The sequence below is a fragment of the Anolis carolinensis genome, chromosome 3, assembly GCF_035594765.1.
Source record: "Anolis carolinensis isolate JA03-04 chromosome 3, rAnoCar3.1.pri, whole genome shotgun sequence".
Taxonomy (NCBI): Eukaryota; Metazoa; Chordata; class Lepidosauria; order Squamata; family Dactyloidae; genus Anolis; species Anolis carolinensis.
In genome coordinates, this window is record NC_085843.1 from 30407492 (window position 1) to 30430063 (window position 22572).

A 22572-nucleotide genomic window follows, 5' to 3' on the forward strand; every position below is an offset into this window, starting at 1 on the left:
CACTGTGTAATTTGCAGGGAATGTCTCTATTAGTCCAAAAAACAAGGTGCACTGAATTGAGGAAGCCACTTCCTTCTTAACCCACAAGCCACCACTGGTACAATCCTGTGTTGATGTAGTTGTGTGTCTTCTAGTTGTGTCCAACTTATGGCTACCCTAAAGCAGGTTTTCTGGGGCTGAAAGTATGCAACTTTCAGCCAAAGTCACCCAATGGATTTCAGTGCTAGGCAGGAAATCAAAACCTAGTCTTCAGTCATAACCCAATGCTCAACTACAGCACATTGGATCCAGTGGGCCTCAATGCCATTTAAGCAGTCTAACTGGACAGACAATTGCACCCTGAATTGCATCTTGAATGTTCATATCACACTATTTAATCAGACTTGGTTGTCAATCAACCTTATCTGATAAAGGTGCAACTTGAAGTCTTTACACTTGCAAATTCAATTTCATTTGGGGGTGTTGAAACATATTCTTTCTTCAGAAAAGCAAGCTCTCTGAAGCATGTTGAGTTTTCATTCACCTTTATCTACAATTATGTTTGACAAACCCCTTCTGATATGTTTACAAGAGATTACACATTGTCCAGGCCACAAATAAAATGTGTCCCCTTTAATCTCCCACTTCTATATAGTCTTCATTTAAAAACAAAATAACAATCTATTACAGCAAGCCAAGAGCTGAATGATAGAACTGCATCGTATTATCCATCCTCCAACTCACTTACACTATTTGTAGTATGCCTATACTATTTAAACAGCATATGTTGTACAAATGTTACTCTATATATCTTTGATTTCATGAATTGGTGTACTAGCTGCAGTCCTACAAAGACAGAAGAAATGCATTACGAGCTGATTAACACAAGGTTAAAAAATTTCTCTCAGTTCTAGTGGGAGTTCTCTGGATGATTTGCAGTAGTTAAATCACAAGTATTTCTGACAATGAACTGTTCAATTACAGCAGAATAAGAGGACTCCCCCATACCTGCTCTAAATGATACTGCTGAAATGGGAGGTATATATGGGGATGCTCATGTACATGTGTCCATGCATGTATTTGTGTGCAGGGTGCCTTCCCCCTTCTCCAGTTGTCATGTATTTGTTTAGTTTGTCAAGCCTGCTAATACTTTCCTGGTTGTGTGCTAAATGTGTCATTGTGCCTATATAACCAGCTTTCAAAGATTAAGTTCACTACTGATATGCCACAGAAGTGGGCAACTTGTGTTTCTTTTATGTTTCTTCACCACATCTCTCAGCACCTTTTACTATAGGCTACACTAGCTAAGACTGAAGGAAATTGCAGTCCAACTACATTTGAAGGCACACAAGCTCTCCACTTTTGCCATACAGGACTCTGAATGTGCTTGAGAACACAGTTTAGAAAGGTTTTGTGGGTTATTATTCAAAAAACATAATTTTTCTAATTTCTGCTTGAGAATATACCAGCACTTTTTTGAACCTCTTTGTCAAAGGAGCATATCTACACTAATTATAATTAGCCCTCCACAATCGTGGGTTTAACTTTTGAAGATTGCTTCTTGGAGGGTTTAATTAATATAGTCTCTCGAGGAACCTCTAGGCTCCTTGGTGCAGGGCTTCTTAAACTTTTCCACTTGCAACCCCTTTTTGGTTCAGGTAATGTTGACAGGACCCCAGATATACAGGTATATAAAGTATAAAAATCAAACATTTACTGATAACAGATCAGTATTTGCAAGGCTTGCTAAACAGGTTGATTTTCCTTTTTATAAAGCCCAGAGAAAGCATCTTCCACAAAGTCAATTGCAAACACTGCACAACAGATTTGTGTAAATGTCTACAACAGTCACTGGGCGGCATTCAGAAAATGTTTATTTTTGCCAAATTTTTGATACCCCAATATTGAGCTAAAGCAGTAGTTCCCAACCTTTTTTTGATTAGGGACCACTTTGACCAGAGACCACTTTCCAACATTAGTACTAAAAGGATTATGTATCAGTTTTGGTCAACTTTAGATTCAGTTTGGTTATTTGGAGTGCTGTTCAGAAAACTGCATTGGACAGACCACATCAGGTTTAGTTTCTCATACAGAACATATGCCATCCAGTAGTCACCATCTGCTCGTCTACAGAAAACCATATTTAATAATCTAGAGCTGATTTTTCCCGCGTGTCTTGTGAACCTTATTTTAGGTCTCACAGCCCACCAGTGGGCCATGGCCCACAGTTGGGAACCACTGAGCTAAAGGGACCCCATTTGGGGTTGGGACAGTTTAAAAAAAAGGTGATCTAATGTAATTCTATGGCCACTTCTGCTAAAATTGACCATAGAATCACACTGGAGGACCTAGAGAGGTGTTCCATTGGCTTAAAAATACTGTTTTTATTAGAAGATTTTCCACTTTCATGGGAATCCTGTGCTCCTAGCCCTTGCAAAAGTGGAGGACCTCATGTACAATGCATTGACAGGTCATGAATTGTCATAATTCAATCTTACAAAATCCTGTGATGTGTACTTTTCTGACATACTGACACTTCTCTGCTAGATAGCAATACTCCACACTCCAATTTGCACACTCCAGCTCTCTAGCTTAGATTTCTAATTAGTTTCACAAACTACATATCACAGGATCCCACAGAATGGAGACATAGCTATTAAAGTGGTCTCAAACTTCCCAAGGAATTAACCATATTAATGCACATTTTCAGTGTTGCCCATTTATTCTCAAGACAAACACATTAATACAATATTTAAAACATGCAGTTTCCATTCTTGCTGACACTCAAAAACAACAACCACTTTCAAAAACAACTCAAAAATTCTTCTTACCTCTTTCCACATAATATTCTGCCACATTCCATTTCTTAACACTGTGGGAGGAAGAAATAAAGACAAGCACTTTTTAAAATGCCTTCTTCAAAGTGATTACAGTTTCAGTGAATGGCCATGAAAAAAATCACTTGGGTAAAGTGATGCACACAAACCAAAGAAGCTAAAGTAAGTAGATGTGATTCTATGTAACTAAACATGGTGATTATAATCCAGGGAAGCAACATGACCTTCTTGCCTTTGATAGCACTAACCTAGCTGATTCCTCCTTGAACCTGCCTGAATGGAGGCAATGGCACTGTGTCAAGCAAACAGCTGTAATCTTGCCACTGCAGTAAACCATTTTTTCATGTTAATGTCTTTCAAACTGAATCAGCCATTGCCCATAACAATACAACTAAAACAAAGGAACCTGAATTCAAAAGCAAACCCTAAATATATTAGAGTGAAAAGAGATGTGCCAAGTACTCAAAAAGGTCATCTGGAAGTGTATATAATGTAGATTATTGATCCTCTTAATTCAGCTTAATCACTTTATATCAGCAAAGTTTATAATTATTATGTTAAAGGTAAAATCCCCAATGATGAATAAATACCACCAAGTGGCATTTTTAAAGATCACGTACTCTTCAAATCATCTTTTGGTAATCAAATTAGTGGAATGTATTGATAAATCCCAAAAGCATTCATTTTGAGGCAAGTTGGTGTTTTTCCCAATCCACATTTTGTTTCAAAGAAGTTAAAAGAATATCTTACCTATTGTTTTCTTTTTGTTCACTGTGCTGTCAGCCTTGTGTCTTTTCTATTTGAGAAATCACACAGTACAAACATTTATTTTGACTTGAGTTGGGAAGGGAAAAGCATTGCAAAAAATGATCTTGCCTACTGAAAGGCTACAGCAAAAGCAGAAAGCCTGGAAGGGTCAAACAACATTAATTCTATAGTATAGATGCACCTTTAGTAAATCTTGTAGCACTGAGGTCAGTCACTATTTTTATTCTTGCAATACATATTATTGACATGCAGGCTTAAATATCCACTGAGCTACAGAACTATCCTGTCAGAAATTACTTCAGTCTTGTTGTGGAAGAGAGCTCACTGGATATATTGTGCCCCCCGTCCCCCACTTTAAAACATAAGCCACAATGTTAATAGCATTATACACAATACAGTAACATTATAGGGAGGCTTGAGTAGTTCTCTCCTTGTCCTTCCAACAGCAAGAATTTGTTTTTTATCCTGAAATGAAAGCTTTTGAAGAAATGGCTCATAAAAGGCTGATGCACTGTTTTAAACACAATATATTTCGACAGCTTTGTATATCCTTTCTAAATGTATTTTTAAGTGTTTCAAATCATTAACAGATAAATGCTGTTCTAATGTTGACTTTTTGTATGTTGTCAACTCTACTTTATTGCTTTAATTTGTAAGCTGCTTTAAGACACTATATTGGGGAAAAGGCGGAATATAAATAAAGGGGGTGGTGATGATGAGAATAGTGAGAGTGATGATGATGATTAACGTGTTCTGCTCATTTTCAGCCAGAATTATGTTGGTGGCATATACTTTCCAACAGGTTACATATGAAATCAGAGTTTTTAATGGCTTGTGTGGGGTCTCAACTACACATTCTCCCAAGTTGTGCAACAATCTGTGACACCCCTGAACGTATACAAAGGTGCAGTTCGGTTTTCCTCCAATCAGTCTGGTCATATTAGTTTGCTCAAAATCCTGCTGAGTTCTGTTGTTTTTGTAGTGTGGTGTGCCTTCATTTCCAATTTCTGGCAACCCTAAGGTCAATCTATCATGGGGTTTTCTTGGCAAATTTTGTTCAGATCGGTTACACCTTTCCTTTTCTCTAAATTGAAACCATTGCAATTTGAGGGATTATGCTACTTAACAGAATCTGAGCCTATTGCACAGTGATTTCAAGTCCTAACTCCATTTATATGTACTTATTTTAATTTAGCTATGACAAGTGAATAATATTTCTATTTTATAAATTGGAACTGAGGTTAAGAGATACTGTTTCAATCGGCAACATTTTGAAGTCCATTTCCCGTATCTCAATATCTACCGAGACATTGTGGACCAATGAACTCTTCATTTCTTTGGCCAGGCATTGCAGGTAAAAAACAAAAACAGAAACTGTTGTGCTCCAAATACTCCAAATACTCACAGACACAATGAAGCCCTTACTGCAAATTTCTGAAAAGTCATTTTATTTTAGTGAAACAACTTCATTAGTATTCATTTCTTTAAAGGAGGGAATTTAGGGTCAGTCTAAAGCAGTGGTTTTCAACCTGTGGGTCCCCAGGTGTTTGGGCCTACAACTTCCAGAAATCCCAGCTAGTTTACCAGCTGTTTGGATTTCTGGGAGTTGACAGCCAAAACATCTGGGGACCCACAGAAAAAGTAGAGAAATCAGGTTCAGCACAGCAGGATGATCAAACCTCCCTCCCACTTCTGAGGGGACATGATCTAAACCATTTGGCATTCGCCAATCCATATTTATCCTTGGAAAAGTGTTCAGTGTAGATCCATCCTTGGTCGGGAACCTTCACTATTTCTTCCTCTTCTCCTCACAGGAAAGTTGGAGGAGGAGTGAAATATATGGGATTTCCGGCACCCAATGACCATTTGCTGCCAAACTGCACACTGCTTCAAAACTGTAGCCTGGTTTAGGCCACTGCTTTTTAAACTAAAGGAAGCCTGTCAAATGTAAATCGAAATGGTGACCAGTATATATATATATGTTTTTTTAATCAGGCATCTCCACAAATACAGGCATTTTAAAAAGAGGGTGGAGGGAAAGTTCATTGAGATTTGTGTTCCTTTTTACATCTCCATGAAACATAAGGGTTATTTTTTTTAGATCAAAACCATTAGAGAGGAAGGTTCAAGCACTGTCCAACTGTGCACTTGTTTGGACTAGGGTCATAGAATCATAGAATCATCATAGGGTCATGCTTATTTAGTTCAGTGCAAGGGTTCCCCCGCCTCATTTTTCCAGCAGGCTGCACACACAGATTTGTTTTTTTTTTTAAAGGAAAGTGAATCAAAGATCAGTTTAGTTATTTTTAGGTGCAAGGAGACCACTATAGAAATTAAGCAATTATTTGAGGTCCCTGGAAGACTCTAGCAGCACAATTCTCCATTTTGATTGATTTCCTTTTCAGTGAAAAAAAATCATGGGGGAGATGACAGGAGACAAACAGAACCCCTAGACATGCAGTATGTCCATACTATACATAAATCATTTCAAATGTTGATTTAGAGTACAAAATTGTTACTTGTTTGCACATTACATCTGGAAGAAAGCCCATTGTGAGCTGTCATATTTTGTATAGGACTAATCCCTGTTTAGCCATGTAAACCCATTAGGTGACCTTGGGCTCATCACACCCTTTCAGCCTCAGGGAAATGCAAGAGCAAACTTTCTTTGAATGAATCTTGCCAAGAAACCATGGTGGTGGTGGTGATGATTCATATCATGCTTTCCTCTCCCAAAGGAAACTGGCTGACATTGTTGCCAAAACTTGGAATTGACTTGAAGGAATGTGACAAGAACAACACCACATCAATTTCTCTTGGCATGCTACACTGATGTAAGCAGTAGAAGGAGAAAAGGTGCAAAGTAAAGGAAGTAAGACAAAGAGAAAGCTAATTGTCTGGAGCTAGCAGGCTTTGGCTCCCTTCCCTTGCCACTTATGCCTGGGAAATGAAGAATCATAGAATCATAGAATCATAGAATCATAGAATAGTAGAGTTGGAAGAGACCACATGGGCCATCTAGTCCAACCCCCTGCTAAGAAGCAGGAAATCGCATTCAAAGCACCCCCGACAGATGGCCATCCAGCCTCTGCTTAAAAGCCTCCAAGGAAGGAGCCTCCACCACGGCCCCGGGGAGAGAGTTCCACTGTCGAACAGCCTTTCTCACAGTGAGGAAGTTCTTCCTGATGTTCAGGTGGAATCTCCTTTCCTGTAGTTTGAAGCCATTGTTCCGTGTCCTAGTCTGCAGGGCAGCAGAAAACAAGCTTGCTCCCTCTTCCCTATGACTTCCCTTCACGTATTTGTACATGGCTATCATGTCTCCTCTCAGCCTTCTCTTCTGCAGGCTAAACATGCCCAGCTCTTTAAGCCGCTCCTCATAGGGCTTGTTCTCCAGACCCTTAATCATTTTAGTCGCCCTCCTCTGGACGCTTTCCAGCTTGTCAACATCTCCCTTCAACTGTGGTGCCCAAAATTGGACACAGTATTCCAGGTGTGGTCTGACCAAGGCAGAATAGAGGGGGAGCATAACTTCCCTGGATCTAGACGCTATTCCCCTATTGATGCAGGCCAGAATCCCATTTGCTTTTTTAGCTGCCGCATCACATTGTTGGCTCATGTTTAACTTGTTGTCCACGAGGACTCCAAGGTCTTTTTCGCACACACTGCTGTCAAGCCAGGCGTCCCCCATTCTGTATCTTTGATTTCCATTTTTTCTGCCGAAGTGAAGTATCTTGCATTTGTCCCTGTTGAACTTCATTTTGTTAGTTTTGGCCCATCTCTCTAGTCTGTCAAGATCGTTTTGAATTCTGCTCCTGTCTTCTGGAGTGTTAGCTATCCCTCCCAGTTTTGTGTCGTCTGCAAACTTGATGATCGTGCCTTCTAACCCTTCGTCTAAGTCGTTAATAAAGATGTTGAACAGAACCGGGCCCAGGACGGAGCCCTGCGGCACTCCACTTGTCACTTCTTTCCATGATGAAGACGACGCATTGGTGAGCACCCTTTGGGTTCGTTCACTTAGCCAATTACAGATCCACCTAACCGTAGTTTTGTCTAGCCCACATTTTACTAGTTTGTTTGCCAGAAGGTCGTGGGGGACTTTGTCGAAGGCCTTACTGAAATCCAAGTACGCTACATCCACAGCATTCCCTGTATCGACCCAACTTGTAACTCTATCGAAAAAAGAGATCAGATTAGTCTGGCATGACTTGTTTTTGGTAAATCCGTGTTGACTATTAGCAATGACCGCATTTGTTTCTAAGTGTTCGCAGACCACTTCCTTAATGATCTTTTCCAGAATTTTGCCTGGTATTGATGTGAAGAGTCAGCTTGGAGTAACAGATTTCAGGAGACCAGGGTTCAAATCCCTATTCAGTTATGGAAGCACACTTGGTGACACTGGTCACATGCTCTCAGCCTTATAGGTAAGCAATGGCAAATTTCCTCTGAACAAATCTTGCCAAAAAAACCCAAGGGTAGGATTACCATATGTCAGAATCAACCTGAAGACATGAGAAAACAAGGACAAGTGTACCAGCAAGATTCTAGCTTATACTTTGTATATAGAATATGGTTTGACAATAAGGTTAGCAAAGCTGGAGGGGTCTAAGAAAGATTGTTGGCCAGTTTCCTGAACATATCAAATATATACTTACATAGTCTTCTATAATTTCCTTAATGCCAGCAACTGTGAGAATGAATATCAATGGCACCAAGGTGGTATATCTTCCAGTTGGAGAGACATCTGGAATTTGCTGAAAAAAGAAGGGAGAGAGCTTTCTAATATGTTGCCAAATGTAATTATGGTCAATGTGGTTTTTATACTATGAACATACTGGGAATTATAGATATACACAAATGCCCTAAACTATGTGTTGAGAAAAGAACAATTATGAGAATTAAGAGTGAAAAATGCCACAGTGTGAGTGCTTAATAGTTTTCTCCTTGGTGTTTCTCCAATCCAAATTTTGTTCTTTTCTGTGGCTTTTCCCCTTTCTGGTTCCAAAACCAAAAAGAATAGGACACAGCAGGATGATATGGTGCAGAAAATTACAGGGTGATGCACGGCTTAAACGAACTATCTTTTCCAATGTTTCTTGAGTGCTGGCTAGGATTATTTGTACTCAGGCTTCAAACCTCTTTTTACACCAATCTTTTTGAACCAGACAGTATCTGACTTTCCTGTCAACCCCAGTCAGCCCTGCTAATGGATGGAGATGATGGGAAATAGTATGGGACTCACAACTGGAAAAGGCTGTTTGGCACAGCAAGGAATAGGAGACTGCAACGTTGGCCCCTGTGGCTGGCAAGCACTAATACATCTTTTGAATAACTAGGCTTTTTCTGACCAATACAGGAGCCCTTCTTTGGATTTGAATACAGGTCAGACTACATTTGGGTCTAGATATAGTTTATGGAGTTGCACTCCTTTCTGGTCCAGCACCAATGCTATTTCAAATAACAATATATAGGAAATTTTAACAATTAATATTGTTTCTGTCAGTTGTTCATAAGCTAGCAGTCTCCAAATCTGTTGGACTACAACACCCATCATCTTGCCCATCATAATAGTTTGTTCTACATTTCATTCTATGTAATAAAAGACATATGTCTGTAATACTTTACAAGCTTGATACCACTACAGCCATTTAGTAAAGTGTATCCATCTCCTCAGTATTACAAGCACAGGGTGTTAGTAGCTCTACGCCTGCGAAACGTGGACTGTCTACAGACGTCACACCAAACTCCAGGAGCGTTTCCATCAGCGTTGCCTCAGGAAAGTCCTGTAAATCTCTTGGGAAGACAGGCAGACAAATGTCAGCGTGCTTGAGGAAGCAAAGACCACCAGCATTGAAGCGACGCTCCTACGCCATCAACTCCGCTGGACTGGCCACGTTGTCCGAATGCCCGATCACTGTCTCCCAAAGCAGTTACTCTACTCTGAACTCAAGAATGGGAAACGGAATGTTGGTGGGCAGGAAAAGAGATTTAAAGATGGGCTTAAAGCCAACCTTAAAAACTGTGGCATAGACACTGAGAACTGGGAAGCCCTGGCCCTTGAGCGCTCCAATTGGAGGTCAGCTGTGACCGGCAGTGCTGCGGAGTTCGAAGAGGCACGAACGGAGGGCTTAAGGGAGAAACGTGCCAAGAGGAAGGAGCGTCAAGCTAACCCCGACCAGGACCGCCCTCCACCTGGAAACCGATGTCCTCACTGCGGGAGAATATGTGGGTCAAGCCACCTAAGAACCCACCCCCAAGATACCAAGGATGGAAGACTATCGTCCTTGAACTACGAGGGATCGCCTAAGTAAGTAAGTAAGTAAGTTAGTTAGTAGCACTTGTCTAACAGCTTGGCACACTGATTTAAAGATACAACGTGTGAAGATCTGATAATTTTCCTTTGGATTATAGACTTTGTTCCTTATCTTTACTTTAAATTTACTTTATGATGCCTTTTCAAGAGTGGACATATTATGTTGAGTTGAATGGTGTAATAGTTTGCTGTGCTCTAGTTACTTTGTTTGCTTACTGATTTTGGTCATTTTAGCTTAAGAAGTCTCTTATTTTTGTGCATAGTTATTTCATAGTATCATGTATTTACATTCGACCCTTCGTTTGTTTTGACTATTTCCCCTGTGTTTCGTTGATGTTTTGTGTCCTTTTGAGATCATCTTGTAGTTTTGTTAGAGGATAGTAACAAACCCAACAGGGAAACTTTGGCTTGGAAAAGTCTATTCTATATATTACATTCAGCTTGCCAGCACCTGTTTGAGCCTTGATTATGTTTCAGATGAATGCACAGATGAATCACCTCCATGGATTCTTTAGAAGATCTAGTCTAAGGTGCTATGATGACTCCCACGCGTCTGCAGGTTTAGCACAGCTATAACAATAAGCACTGCAAGAGCATTCTCTTGTCATCACTATACTAAACAGTATGTGGTCATTATAATTTACCATCAGAGACATACCTGCAGTAAGGCAATGAAGAGGAAGAAAGCATTTGCAGCTTTTCTGATCTGTTCATACAAGAATCGAGGTAGAAATGTCACCACACTGTACTTGGCTGTGCTGTGAATTTTTGGAAACAGAAGAAAGACTTTGTTTAAAATGGAACTGTAAAAAAAGCCCTGGACCACAAAGCTTAATGTTACATTAAACAGGGGAGCTGGAGCCAAAGAACTCAAGAATTATTTAAAATCAATACAATGCGAACCTGAGTCTTCAACTCTTCTGCAGTTCCTGCCAATTTATACCCCCTTCTCTTGGGCTATTATCTCTCCTGCTTTCATACCTGTCTCAGGCTCTCTCCAAAGCTGTCATCTCCCAGAAATCACAGCCAATGAAACATTAGAGAAAGACATTGCTATGAGCTACATATTGAACTATGCCCAGGGGAAGGTAGGACATCCATCAAACATCTTTGATTGAGGAGAGAAGCAAGACTGCCATAAGAAGAAAACCATTTTACTTTCCTCAGCTTTCTAATCTACAGTTCTAATTTTAGTGAAAGCTTTTGAAATTTTCTCCTGCTCCTGAGTTTACTCTGACATTATGTTGTGGCATTACAGTGCAATGGTCTAAGTGTTGGACGGACACTGGGAGACAAGGCTTCAAATCCCTACTCAGCCACGGAACCAAGAGCATGGCAACAATCTGCTGTGATCTGTGACTTGCTAGCAGATTATTCCAAAAATATAACACTAAAGGTTGCCACATTTGCAATTGCAGCCCAAAAGATCAGAGCTAAAGTAGCAAAAGGACAGAAATGGAAATGGTGATGGTTTGGGATGATACAAATCAGACACTGTCATTGTTATGTTGCTGCTATCATAATTTTAAAGAGCTAGTTCTAAATTTTTTAACAAGTTTTAATGTTTATATTGGAAAGTGCTTATAAAGGTTGTACATTACTGATGTCATGGCCTATGGCTAGTACAATAAACCATTCATTCATTCATTCATACTCAGCCACGGAGATCACTAGGTGACCTTGGGCAAGTTACACTCTCACAGCTTCAATAGAAAACAAACACCCTCTGAACACATTTTACCAAGAAACCCGCACGATATGTTCACCTGAGAGTGACCATAAGCCAGTCCATAGTTAAGGGGGGTGGGTGGGTTCATGGGTTCAAGTAACTTAAAAGAAAGCTGGAAAAGCAAAAGGGAAAATCCAAAGAAAAGGTGCTGTGAATCAAAAGGCCTTGTCCGTGGATTTCACCTCAGAAGGCATTCTCATATCTTCATAAATTCTTCTGTGCCTGAACACTAAGAATGTAAAGAAAGTTTTTAAAATTAAGAACTGAAAAATATCTTATTTATTTAGCATAGTAATATACTACTTGGTACAGAAAACTGGTTTAAAATGATTCACAGCAAAAAATCAACTTATCTTTCAGTACCAAGGCCAGTTCATGCAAAATTGCTCTTTAAATCCTTAGTTGCCTATTGTGTCCTACATAATATACTAACGAAAATGTTTTTCCTTCTCTTCCATGATAAGTGGGAACACTCATCACATCACACAACACAGTCATCTTGCAAAGTTTCTTGCCTATTTGGATGTCTTTAAAAGCATACTTTACAATTTCACAGAAAAAAAGGATTACACTGCTCAACACACACTTGGCCCTAAAATGTTAGCCCTGTTTCTGGGTATATTTGACCTGCTCGTTTCAAAAATGGCACCAGTTTTCCCTGTTAGCTCTAGTTTTTGAGATAGAGAACACATGCCATAAATCAGTCTTCATCTGCTTGCCCATAAAAAAATCATACTAACTATATGTGAGAAACTACAGCTGGTGTGGTCTATCCAATATAATTTTCCCAATCCGCACCTCAAATAACCCCAGTTACAGACCTAAAAACCAAGATGCAAGAAAACTTTGTGGTTGGGTTGTGTACCTATGAGCACTCATGAAGATTATACATTAGCTCCTGTATGAGAGGCGATGTTCCTACGAATTCTAGTTGTTCAAAATAATAGGCTGCTATTGTGCTCCTCACCTCCTTCCAAACTGGTCACCATGTAAAAGACCAGATAGGTCTTGGTCTAATTCAGCATAATTCTTCTTATGTGATGTCCTTATATCATTAGTCTCTGCTACTGATGATAAAGCAGCTCACGTAATTGTTTCTACATGTTACTGCTTCATATGCATAACATATTGTTCTGGTAATGAGGACAATATGAGTAAAGTCAGCTCCCACTTTGATGGGTATAATTTTTGAAAGCTTAATTATTTGTGGATTTGATTAATAGGGTTGCATGGGAGGACCTACAGATTCCTACGGATAACACCAATCTTGCCCTTAATCACAATGAATGTGGAGGGCTGAATGTATATTGGTGAAAAGGTTATAGAATAGAATCATGAAAGTGACAACGAGGGCCATCCAGTCCAACTCCTGCCATGCAGGAATACAAAATCAAAGCACTACTGGCAGTGGCCTTCCAAATTCTGTTTAAAACCTCCAGAGAAGGAGACTCCACTATGCTCCGAGGAGGAATCATATTTCACAGAAGAACAATTCTTATTATCAGGAGGTTCTTCCTAATGTTTAGGTAGAATCTTTTATTCTGCAATTTTAACACAATGCTCTGTGTCATAGTCTCCACAGTAGCAAAAACCTAGCACCCTCTTTAATGTGGCTCCCTTTCAAATCTCTGAACATCATTATCATGTTCCCTCTCAGCCTTCTTTCCTCCAAGTTAAACATGCCCAACTCCCTCAGCCGTTCCTCAAAGGGGTTGGTTTCCAAACTTTTAATCATTTTTATTGCCTTTCCCTGGGCACGTTCCAGCTTGTCAACATCCTTTTGTTGTGGCGCACAAAACTAGACACAGTAATAATCCAGGTGAGGTCTGACCAAAGCAAAATAGAGTGGGATTATGACTTCCCTCGATCTCAACACTGTTGATGCTGCCTAGAATCGCATTGGCTTTTTTTGGATGCCGCATCACACTTCTGGCTTGTGGTCTACTAATCCCCTTTCACATGTACTGGTTTCAAGCCAGGGGTCATCCATCTTATATTTATGCATTTTTATTGTCAAAGTGCAGTATCATTCAAAATCTCCCTCTTGAATTTTGTTTTGTTAGTTTTTGCCCAAATCTCTAATCTGTTAAAGTAATTTTATATTCCGATCCTGTCCTCTGGGGTATTAGCTATTCCTCCCAATTTGGTGTCATCTGAAAATTTGATAAGCATGTCTTCTGATCTGTCATCCAAGTCATTGATAAAGATGCTGAAGTAATCTTCCAATGTCAACAAACAAAACTCTCTTGAAATAAATCAGAAGTAATTATCCATCATGTCTATCTTCCTCTAATAATGCCTTAGTTATGACCTCCTAAAAACCCAAAGGCATTAACATATCCAATCTCCACAACCAGAGAAATACCCTACGGTTAATTTCACTTGAATAAGATGACAAAAACATTGAAAATGTGAAAGAAACCATAAAGACACTAATAATTCTGTTTATGAACCTGTTATTTATAGGAATATGAAAAAATGTTTCCACTGGCCCGAAGTTCAAAACCTAGTTGCTTAACATAATTTTCTTTCCTGTCACATATGAATGATAACATCTCCCTTCACAAAGTTCCTAAAGTCCTGAATGAACTAAAGATAGTAAATCATATTTTCTCCATTAGCATGCCGCAGACATACTTAGCAACTACAACAGTATCAGATACCATAAATGACACTAATAATGAGCTGTTTTGTCTCCCATGGGTCTCTTGCTTGCAAGTCATAAGATAACTTTGAAAGCCAGAGTGATTTAGTAGTCTGAGTTTTGGAGGACAATTCTAAGAGACTAGGGTTTGAATAATAACACTGTGTACATTGTGGTCCACCTCGAGTTCCCTTTGGAGTGAGAAGGGAAGAATATAAATATGGTAAATAAATAAAATCAATAAATAAACAACTCATCCATGAAAACTCACTATGTGATCTTGATTATATCATACTCTCTCAGCTCCAGAGGAAGTCAAGGTTTGCATTTGTTTCCAAAATTTTTGTACCTCTTCACATTCCCACCATAGATGTGAGTACCATGCCTCCTGACTAAACCCAATCCTAAACCAGGTTGAGTTATATACTAAAACAAAATTTGATATAAATATGCAAATGTTGTTAATAAGGATATATGGGGATTGAAGAGTTAAGGATCAAGACCAAGAATTAATGATGATAATGTTTAGAGCAGAACACGCAGTAATAGCGTGGGGGGTGGGAAGATAAAAAGAAATGGACACTTGAAAATGGTATGAATATATGTGGGATCAAATACAACTGGGAATTATGGACATTATAAGAAGCAAAAAAACATGGTCAGACTAACAGAAAAAATTAAAGAAATATGGACTCCATTTAGAATATGGCTACAGACTGTTAAACCAAATGATGAAAGCTGGAAAAAAAAATAGATAGAATGGAAAGAAGGGTCATGTAACGAGAAATAAGGTTTAAGTTGTCAACAGGGGAGGGAGAAGGAAATGGAAAAAGAAAAAGTATGGTAACTATGATTATGTATATAAAATAATAATAATTAATTTAAAAAATCCCTTTGGAGGGGGAAAAAATCTTTCATAGGTTAGAGTTGATTTGAAGTCACATAACAGCAGCAAATCCCTCCTTAGCCATAGTATACTACAAAAATAATAATTATAAGTTAGTAGTTTGTTCCATTAGTGCACAAAAAAACCCTGTGAAATTCATGGGATCAACATAAATCAGTCAGTGACATGGACACACACACACACACAAACACACACCTCTTGATGCTCATATAGTGTCTGAACAAGAGAAACACTCATTCTGGAATTAAAATATAAAATAACTGACCTTTGTACCTTTTTGTATCAATTGGCTGTACTGATTAGGCCCTAGGTAAATTAGGTTAAGGTATGTATGTAGCTGTATTGATATGCCTTAAACAACACTTTCCTGTTTTAGATCCATAAATTGACATGGGAAACTGTGATTCTGGAGGTTTTTGGTCAATATCTCCTAGCAGCCACGGGCACACTATCCATAAATAGATTTTTCAATATTGCCTAATAGGATTTCTAATTCCCTTGGTCACTGGTTACCTTATGAATACTGTAATAACTCACACAAATACAAGAAGCAGCCTAATGCAACACCTGAGCCATGCATTAAGTCACTGCTAATATTGTAACTCCCTTTGCAACGAATGCTGCAACAGCTGAATTAAATATAGCATTCTGCTTGCTGAGGCTGAACTCTTTCCCTCCCTCTTGTTGAATAGCAGCATTGTTCAAATTTCTTTGATGCTGTTTTCATCTCCAGTTGCTGCTACTGCTGTTGTTTTCTCCCCTTGTATTCGATGTAGCCTGCTGACACTGCTATTTAATCCTATTGGCCAGGTTGCTACTCTTACTAAATGGACATACCATGAGATAAGTGGTCATGGTTTGGTCCCAATGTGTGAATCACTCCTCGTAAAGCTCACTTTACAAGGGGTGATTATTAGAACATTTGATGCAAAGCCTATACCCTAGGACAAAAGTATTCTATATCTGTAAATTAGGGTACAGGGAGCCCCAGTGGCGAAGTGTGTTAAAGCACTGAGCTGCTGAACTTGCAGACCGAAAGGCCACAGGTTCAAATCCCGGGAGCGGAATGAGCGCCCATTGTTAGCCCCAGCTCCTGCCAACCTAGCAGTTCGAAAACATGCCAATGTGAGTAGATCAATAGGTACCACTCCGGCGGGAAGGTAACGGCGCTCCATGCAGTCATGCTGGCCACATGACCTTGGAGGTGTCTACGGACAACGTCGGCTCTTCAGCTTAGAAATGGAGAGCACCAACCCACAGACATGACTGGACTTAAAGTCAGGGGAAACCTTTGCCTTTACCTTAAACTAGGGTACAGCATGTGGATGTACAGACTGAAATAATTGACAAGCTGAAGAACAAATGTATCAGTGCAAGAGCAACAACAATGGTAGATTTCCTAAAGTGTAATGGCTCCAGGTAAAAATAGAAGCTGGTGGAGATCAGAGTTTAGCCTATGTGATTTTAGGACTATAACACGAATCAAGGCTGGGATCTCTGGAAGTTTTTTCCTCTTGAGGTAGGCTTTGTATCTAATATTCTTATTTTAGAGCAAGGACAGAGTAGCTCTGACCCTCCAGATCATTTCTGATTGCATTTCTAACATTCAGAGGTACTTTGAGATCTGTATCCAGATCCCTATTGGTTTAGAGCGCAAACTAGCTTCATTCTTTGTTTCACCCCTTCCCAGCCTGCTTGGACCATGTCCCATCTTCCTTAATGTGCATGAATAAGACATATATAACAATAACTTCTTCAAACCTTGCAGAAGATTGTACGAAGATGCCCTGCATCAGGCTCTCTAATTAATTAAGAGAAAATACTGAGTGTGATAGCTCCATGTTGGACTGAAACTACTTTTCATCTCCATCATGTGTTTTTCTGGGCTCTAGACAGCTCCACCCTTTTCCTTGTGTTAATCTCCACTCATTTTGATGCATTTAAAAAGTGGGTGAATTTTTAGTGTGGCATATGGTATATGTACACTGCAAAACAAGGAGCATGTGGAATTTGAATATCATTATTTAAGGAGTTGCTTGATTTAATTCCCTGCCGTATATTAATTGGGCACCATATGTCCATTCAGCCTACATCTGATGCCGTTACGGCATCAATCTATAAAAAAGTCCCATTTGTTGTGGTGATACACAGTCTATGGATGTTCTTCTGTGTATAAACACAATAATTCTCAGAGCGTATATGAAATTCTGCCTCTCAGCACATATGGAGTCAATTCCACTCAATAAAGTCTAGCCAGTTGAATCACGGGAAATGCAGAATCACTGTTGTCTGAACAATAGGAAAGCTCACGAAAGAGAAAAGCTGTGTATGGAGTATTAAAGGTGAATGGTTTATCTAATCAATTGATTATGTGGTGAAAGGCTTGTGTAAAAATTCCACGGCACTAAAAATAGAACACTAGATTATAGTGTTACTCAATCAGATAAATTAAAATATCATAGTAAATTACAGTAGGAAAGAATGTACACAGTTCAAATACAGCAAAGAGAAACGTCATAAACTTAAGCAATGGGAGCCAATTTATGTGTCACTGAAGGCAACAAAAGAAATCACGGAAGTGTTATGATTACGTTCACATCTGCTAATAAATGGGTCATATATCACTGATGGGTCCTACCTGGATATTTCAGTTTTATGGGAATAGCAGGCTCGGGCAGCCATACAAAGACAACATCAATTATAGTTCCTACAGACTCTCAACCTTTTTTTGACCAGGGTCCACTTGACCAGGGACCACTATGACCAAGGACCACTCTTCGACATTAGTACCAAAAGGGTTATGAATCAGTTTTTGGCCAAATTGAGATTCAGTTTGGTTATTTGGGGTGCTGATTCAGAACATTGCATTGGATAGACCACATCAGCTTTAGTTTCTGATACAGAACATATGCTATCCAGTCGTCACCATCTGCTTGCCCACAGAAAACCATATTAAATAATCTAGAGCTGATGTGGTCTATCCAATGCAATGATCAGCTCTGCGGAAAGGAGCAGAAATAAATAAAATAAATAAAGAGGAAGGAGGTTCATGGACCAGATTTTTGTTCTCATGGTCCACTGCTGGGACATGGTCCACTGGTTGAGAATCACTGCTACAGAGGCAAAGCTATTTCTAGGATAAGCAAACACAATAGTTCTTACAATAGCCCTAGTTTAGCATGACAATAAGTAACATTTTCTGCAGCACATGGGTTTGAAATTTCAGTATGTTAATCACCTAATCACCTCCCAACAAAGGATTCCCTTAGGCAGGAAGCAACCAAGCTTTGAAACTGCAAGGCAATTCAATGCTAATCAAGGTGATCAATTGCAACATTCACACTTGCCTCAAACAGACAAGAGTTCTTTCTCCCATCCTGGACATTCCAAAGATATATAAACCCCACTTGAATAGTTTCCTTCAAACCTCACAACCTCTGAGGATGCCTGCCATAGATGTGGGTGAAATGTCAGGAGAAAATGCTTCTGAAACATGACCATGCAGCTCGGAAAACTCACAGCAACCCTGTGATTCCAGCCATGGAAGCATTCTACAACACATTTTCAGTATGTTCCAAGCTCCCAGTCTCAAGTATCTTGCCACTTTATCCACTTAAATCAAACTAATCCAATTATTTCAAAGGTCCAAGTATCACCATAGCAAAACAAGAACTGAAGGCTAAAAAGAAATGTATGGCTTACACATGCTTATTAATCTTACATGAAAGAAAATTTTATGTAAGACAAGGAAGTAAAAGATAAAGAAATAAGTGTAATGACTTTTTAAAGTGTTAACAACTCGGTGATTATTAAAGATAACTCAGAAGTTAGCAAATACGATCAAAGATGACAAGCTCCATTAATACATAGGGGTTCCCAATTTAAAATGAAAGATATTAAATTCCGTCATAATTTGGCTTTCCCCAAATAGAATATAACTGCATGTTCTAACCAACAGCTGTGTCCTTTAAACCAGTGCAATTTCATTTTTTTAATTTGCTCATAGAGGTCAATAGACTAGAGAATAATGGAGGTGAAATCACAGAAATAAGTACACATAGATCTGCACAGTAGAATTAAAGCAGTTTGGGACCACTTTGGTGAGGAACCAGCACTCTTTGGCAGAGAAGGCTAAACTCCTTGGAAAACTACAACTCCCAAGATTACATAGCATTGACCCATGAGAGTTAAAGTGGTGTCACAGAATCATAGAGTTGGAAGAGACCTCATGGGTCATCCAGTCCAACCCCCTTCCAAGAAGTAGGAAAATTACATTCAAAGCACCCCTGACAGATGGCCATCCAGCCTCTGCTTAAAAGCCTCCAAAGAAGGAGCCTCCACCACACTTATCTCTGACCTCCATGGCATGTCAAACTGTAATAATTCTAGAGGGTAGATGCATTCTAACAAAACTGGGACCTTAACTCTTTGAAACCGCATCACATCCATTTGTAATTTAGCTTCTTAAATCCCAAGTGGTTAAGAGGTCTTAACCACAAATATTTATGTGGATTATAGTCCCTCAAACCCCAGCCAGTTTTCCAAAGAACTATGCTGGCTGGGAAATTCTGGGCTGTTGCAGTCCAAGAGAGTAATGTCTTCAAGCTCTAAATTAATATTAACTTGAGAAAGCAACGTGCCGCTTCTGCTCTAGCCTTATCTTGCTGTCACACCTAGTCCTCTCTGCAGACAGAGGGGAAGTATATATTTCAGTTACGTTTGCAAAAATCTTGTCAGAGCAGATGTACAAGCTAGGCAGAATGACATTTCCATCTGAGTAGGAGTAGCTGAGGCTACTGAAAGTTTATTTCTAAGCATGAATCATCTTATCTCTGACCTCCATGGCACATTAATCATACTTTCAAACAAAGCTAAAGCTTCAGTGCCAAATTTAGCTAGTTGAAGAACACCACCCTTGTTCACCCAGTGGTTGGCAAGTCTGCAAGAGACAACACAATGGAACTGGTCTCCCTTCGGCCAAGCTACTCACAAGTCAATTTCCCCCTGAAATGGATGTGGGAGAGCCTGTCGACTAGGCATTTGTGTCTCCAATTATGAATGAGAACTTGTCCCATAGGTCTCTTTGTATAAGCAAATGTTCCCATGTTAGATAAGTATCCTACCATTACAAATGGAATTCAGGATGGAGAAAGAGAAGTGCCTCTTCATACAGTGGATCATTAAACTGCTTCTGTCTAATGTTATACTAGTATATTTGCAAATCCAACACAAAATATCCAAGATCATAATCCAAGATTATGTCTTAGGTCTGTTCTCTTGGTCAAGTGTCTCTCAATCCAGTTGTTCCACAAATGTTATCTGTTTATATAATACTAGCTTGGGTACCCAGCGTTGCCTGGGTTATTTGAAAAAGTCAATGTTTTAATTGTACAAAATGCATAAGGTTGTGGATTAACTACATCTGACACCATGCCAGGTTAACACCGAGAAACTCCATCAGTACTTAAAGTTTGTTATTTTGGGCAAGTTTGACCTGGATGCATCGTTAGTGAGGTTCAGTGTGCTCTTTGGCTGTAAGGTAAACTACAACTCCCACTTTGGTGAGTCAGTCCCCTCAAACCCCTCTAGTAGGCATTATGTGTGCCAAGTTTGGACCAGGTCCATCATTGGTGGAGATCATAGTTTGTCTGGTCGTGGGTGAACTACAACTCCCAGAAAGGAAGGTCAGTTCCCCCCCCCCCCCAAACCCCTCCAGTAATCAAATTTTGGCATATCAGGTATGTATGTCAAGTTTGGTCCAGATCCATCAGTGTTTGTGTTCACCATGCTCTATGGGTGTAGGTGAACTACAACTCCCCCAAATCAAGGTGAATTTTCCCCAAAGACCTCCAGTATTTTTTGCTGGTCATGGGGGCTCTGTGAGCCAAGTTTGGTCCAATTCCATCTTTGGTGGAGTTCAGAGTGATCATTGATTTCAGGTGAACTATAAATCTCAGTACCTACAACTCCAAAATGTCCTGGCAAATTCCCCTCAAAACCCACCAGTATTCAAATTTGGGCATATCGGGTATGCATGCCAAGTTTGGTCCAGATCCATCATTGTTTGAGTTCATAGTGCGCTCTGGATGTAGGTGAACTATAACTCCTATAAAGATCTCCAGTATATTTTGTTTGTCATGGGGATTCTATGTGCCAAGTTAGTTCCAGGTCAATCACTGATAGAGTTCAGAATGGTCTGAGATTGCAGGTGAACTATACATTTCAGTATCTACAACTCTTATAAATCAACCCAGACCTCTCCAGTATGTTCAGTTGCTGACCAATTCCTCTGTTTGCTGTATGTCATAGAAAAGAATAGGAAAAGGTTACGGGAGAGACAGTGGGCGGGGTCATAATAATAATAATAATAATAATAATAATAATAATAATAATAATAATAATAATAATAATAACTTTATTTATATACCGCCCTATCTCCCGGATGGGACTCAGGGCAGTTTACAGTCATAAAAGCAAACACAAACATTACATAACAGCATAATACACATTATTAAACAAAGTAAAATAATTCAATTATAACAATAAATCACCCTTACATGACCAGATTAAGGGGACGGGAACCATAAAACCAAGATATTAAAATGTATCATTTTAGGCTAGGGAAATCTTGTGCAATATATTCAGGCCCAGAAATCGGCGGTAGTCCAATGTAATTACTCAAAAACCTGCCGACACCACCAGGTCTTCAGTTCCTTATGGAAATTGGATAATGTAGGGGATTGTCTGATCTCATGCAAATTCCATACCAATGGAGAGAGAAAGGAACACTGGGAAGTCTGTAGTAGAGGAAATACATAAAATCTAGGAGGAAATTGTCCCTATATGAAAGCCTTCATTTGGGTGGTGGACAGTATGGTGTTTGTGTAGGACATTGGCAGGGCTCTTGGACATGTTCCTGGTGCTCACTATAACCTGCAATGTCATTGGAGGGAGGGCCATTGGTGTCTCCTGTGTAGTGGGAGTTATAGTTATTTGTGGAAGTGGGAGCTTGTCTGTGTAAGTGGGCACACCCCAGCCACACACACATACATATTTTCACTTTTATTATGTGCATAGATTTATTCCACACTTCCACACACACAACCAAAATAGGTTTTAATATTTTCTTGGTTTGTTATCTGCCTTGAATAGATACTATCATATTAATCAACATGATTAAAATTTTATGATGAGAACTTAAGTTACACACATCTACAGGGTTTAGGGAAAGAGCTATCTAGTTGAATATGGAACTGTCATAATGATCCTGTCAACTTGCTACAGGTTGTTCAGAGAAAACTACTTGGGGAAAGGATGCAGCCTTTGACAAACCAGTCTGTTTGTTATCCCTGGTTTAAACAATACCAGCAATGGCATATGCAGAGGCTACCAACATCT

General features: G+C 39.4%; 1 protein-coding gene across 6 annotated transcripts in view; it reads right to left on the minus strand.

The window, feature by feature from the left end:
* atp8a2 (ATPase phospholipid transporting 8A2) overlaps window positions 1–22572 on the minus strand; it is a 445463-nt gene that overhangs the window by 336642 nt on the left and 86249 nt on the right. For all 6 annotated transcript variants that reach the window (XM_062974659.1, XM_062974657.1, XM_062974656.1 and 3 more), the window contains exons 3-6: window positions 10553–10652; window positions 8237–8335; window positions 3567–3612; window positions 2811–2851 (exon numbers count right to left, since the gene is read on the minus strand). In XM_062974659.1, the coding sequence (XP_062830729.1) occupies window positions 2811–2851; window positions 3567–3612; window positions 8237–8335; window positions 10553–10652 (286 nt within the window). The remainder of the gene's footprint in view (window positions 1–2810; window positions 2852–3566; window positions 3613–8236; window positions 8336–10552; window positions 10653–22572) is intronic.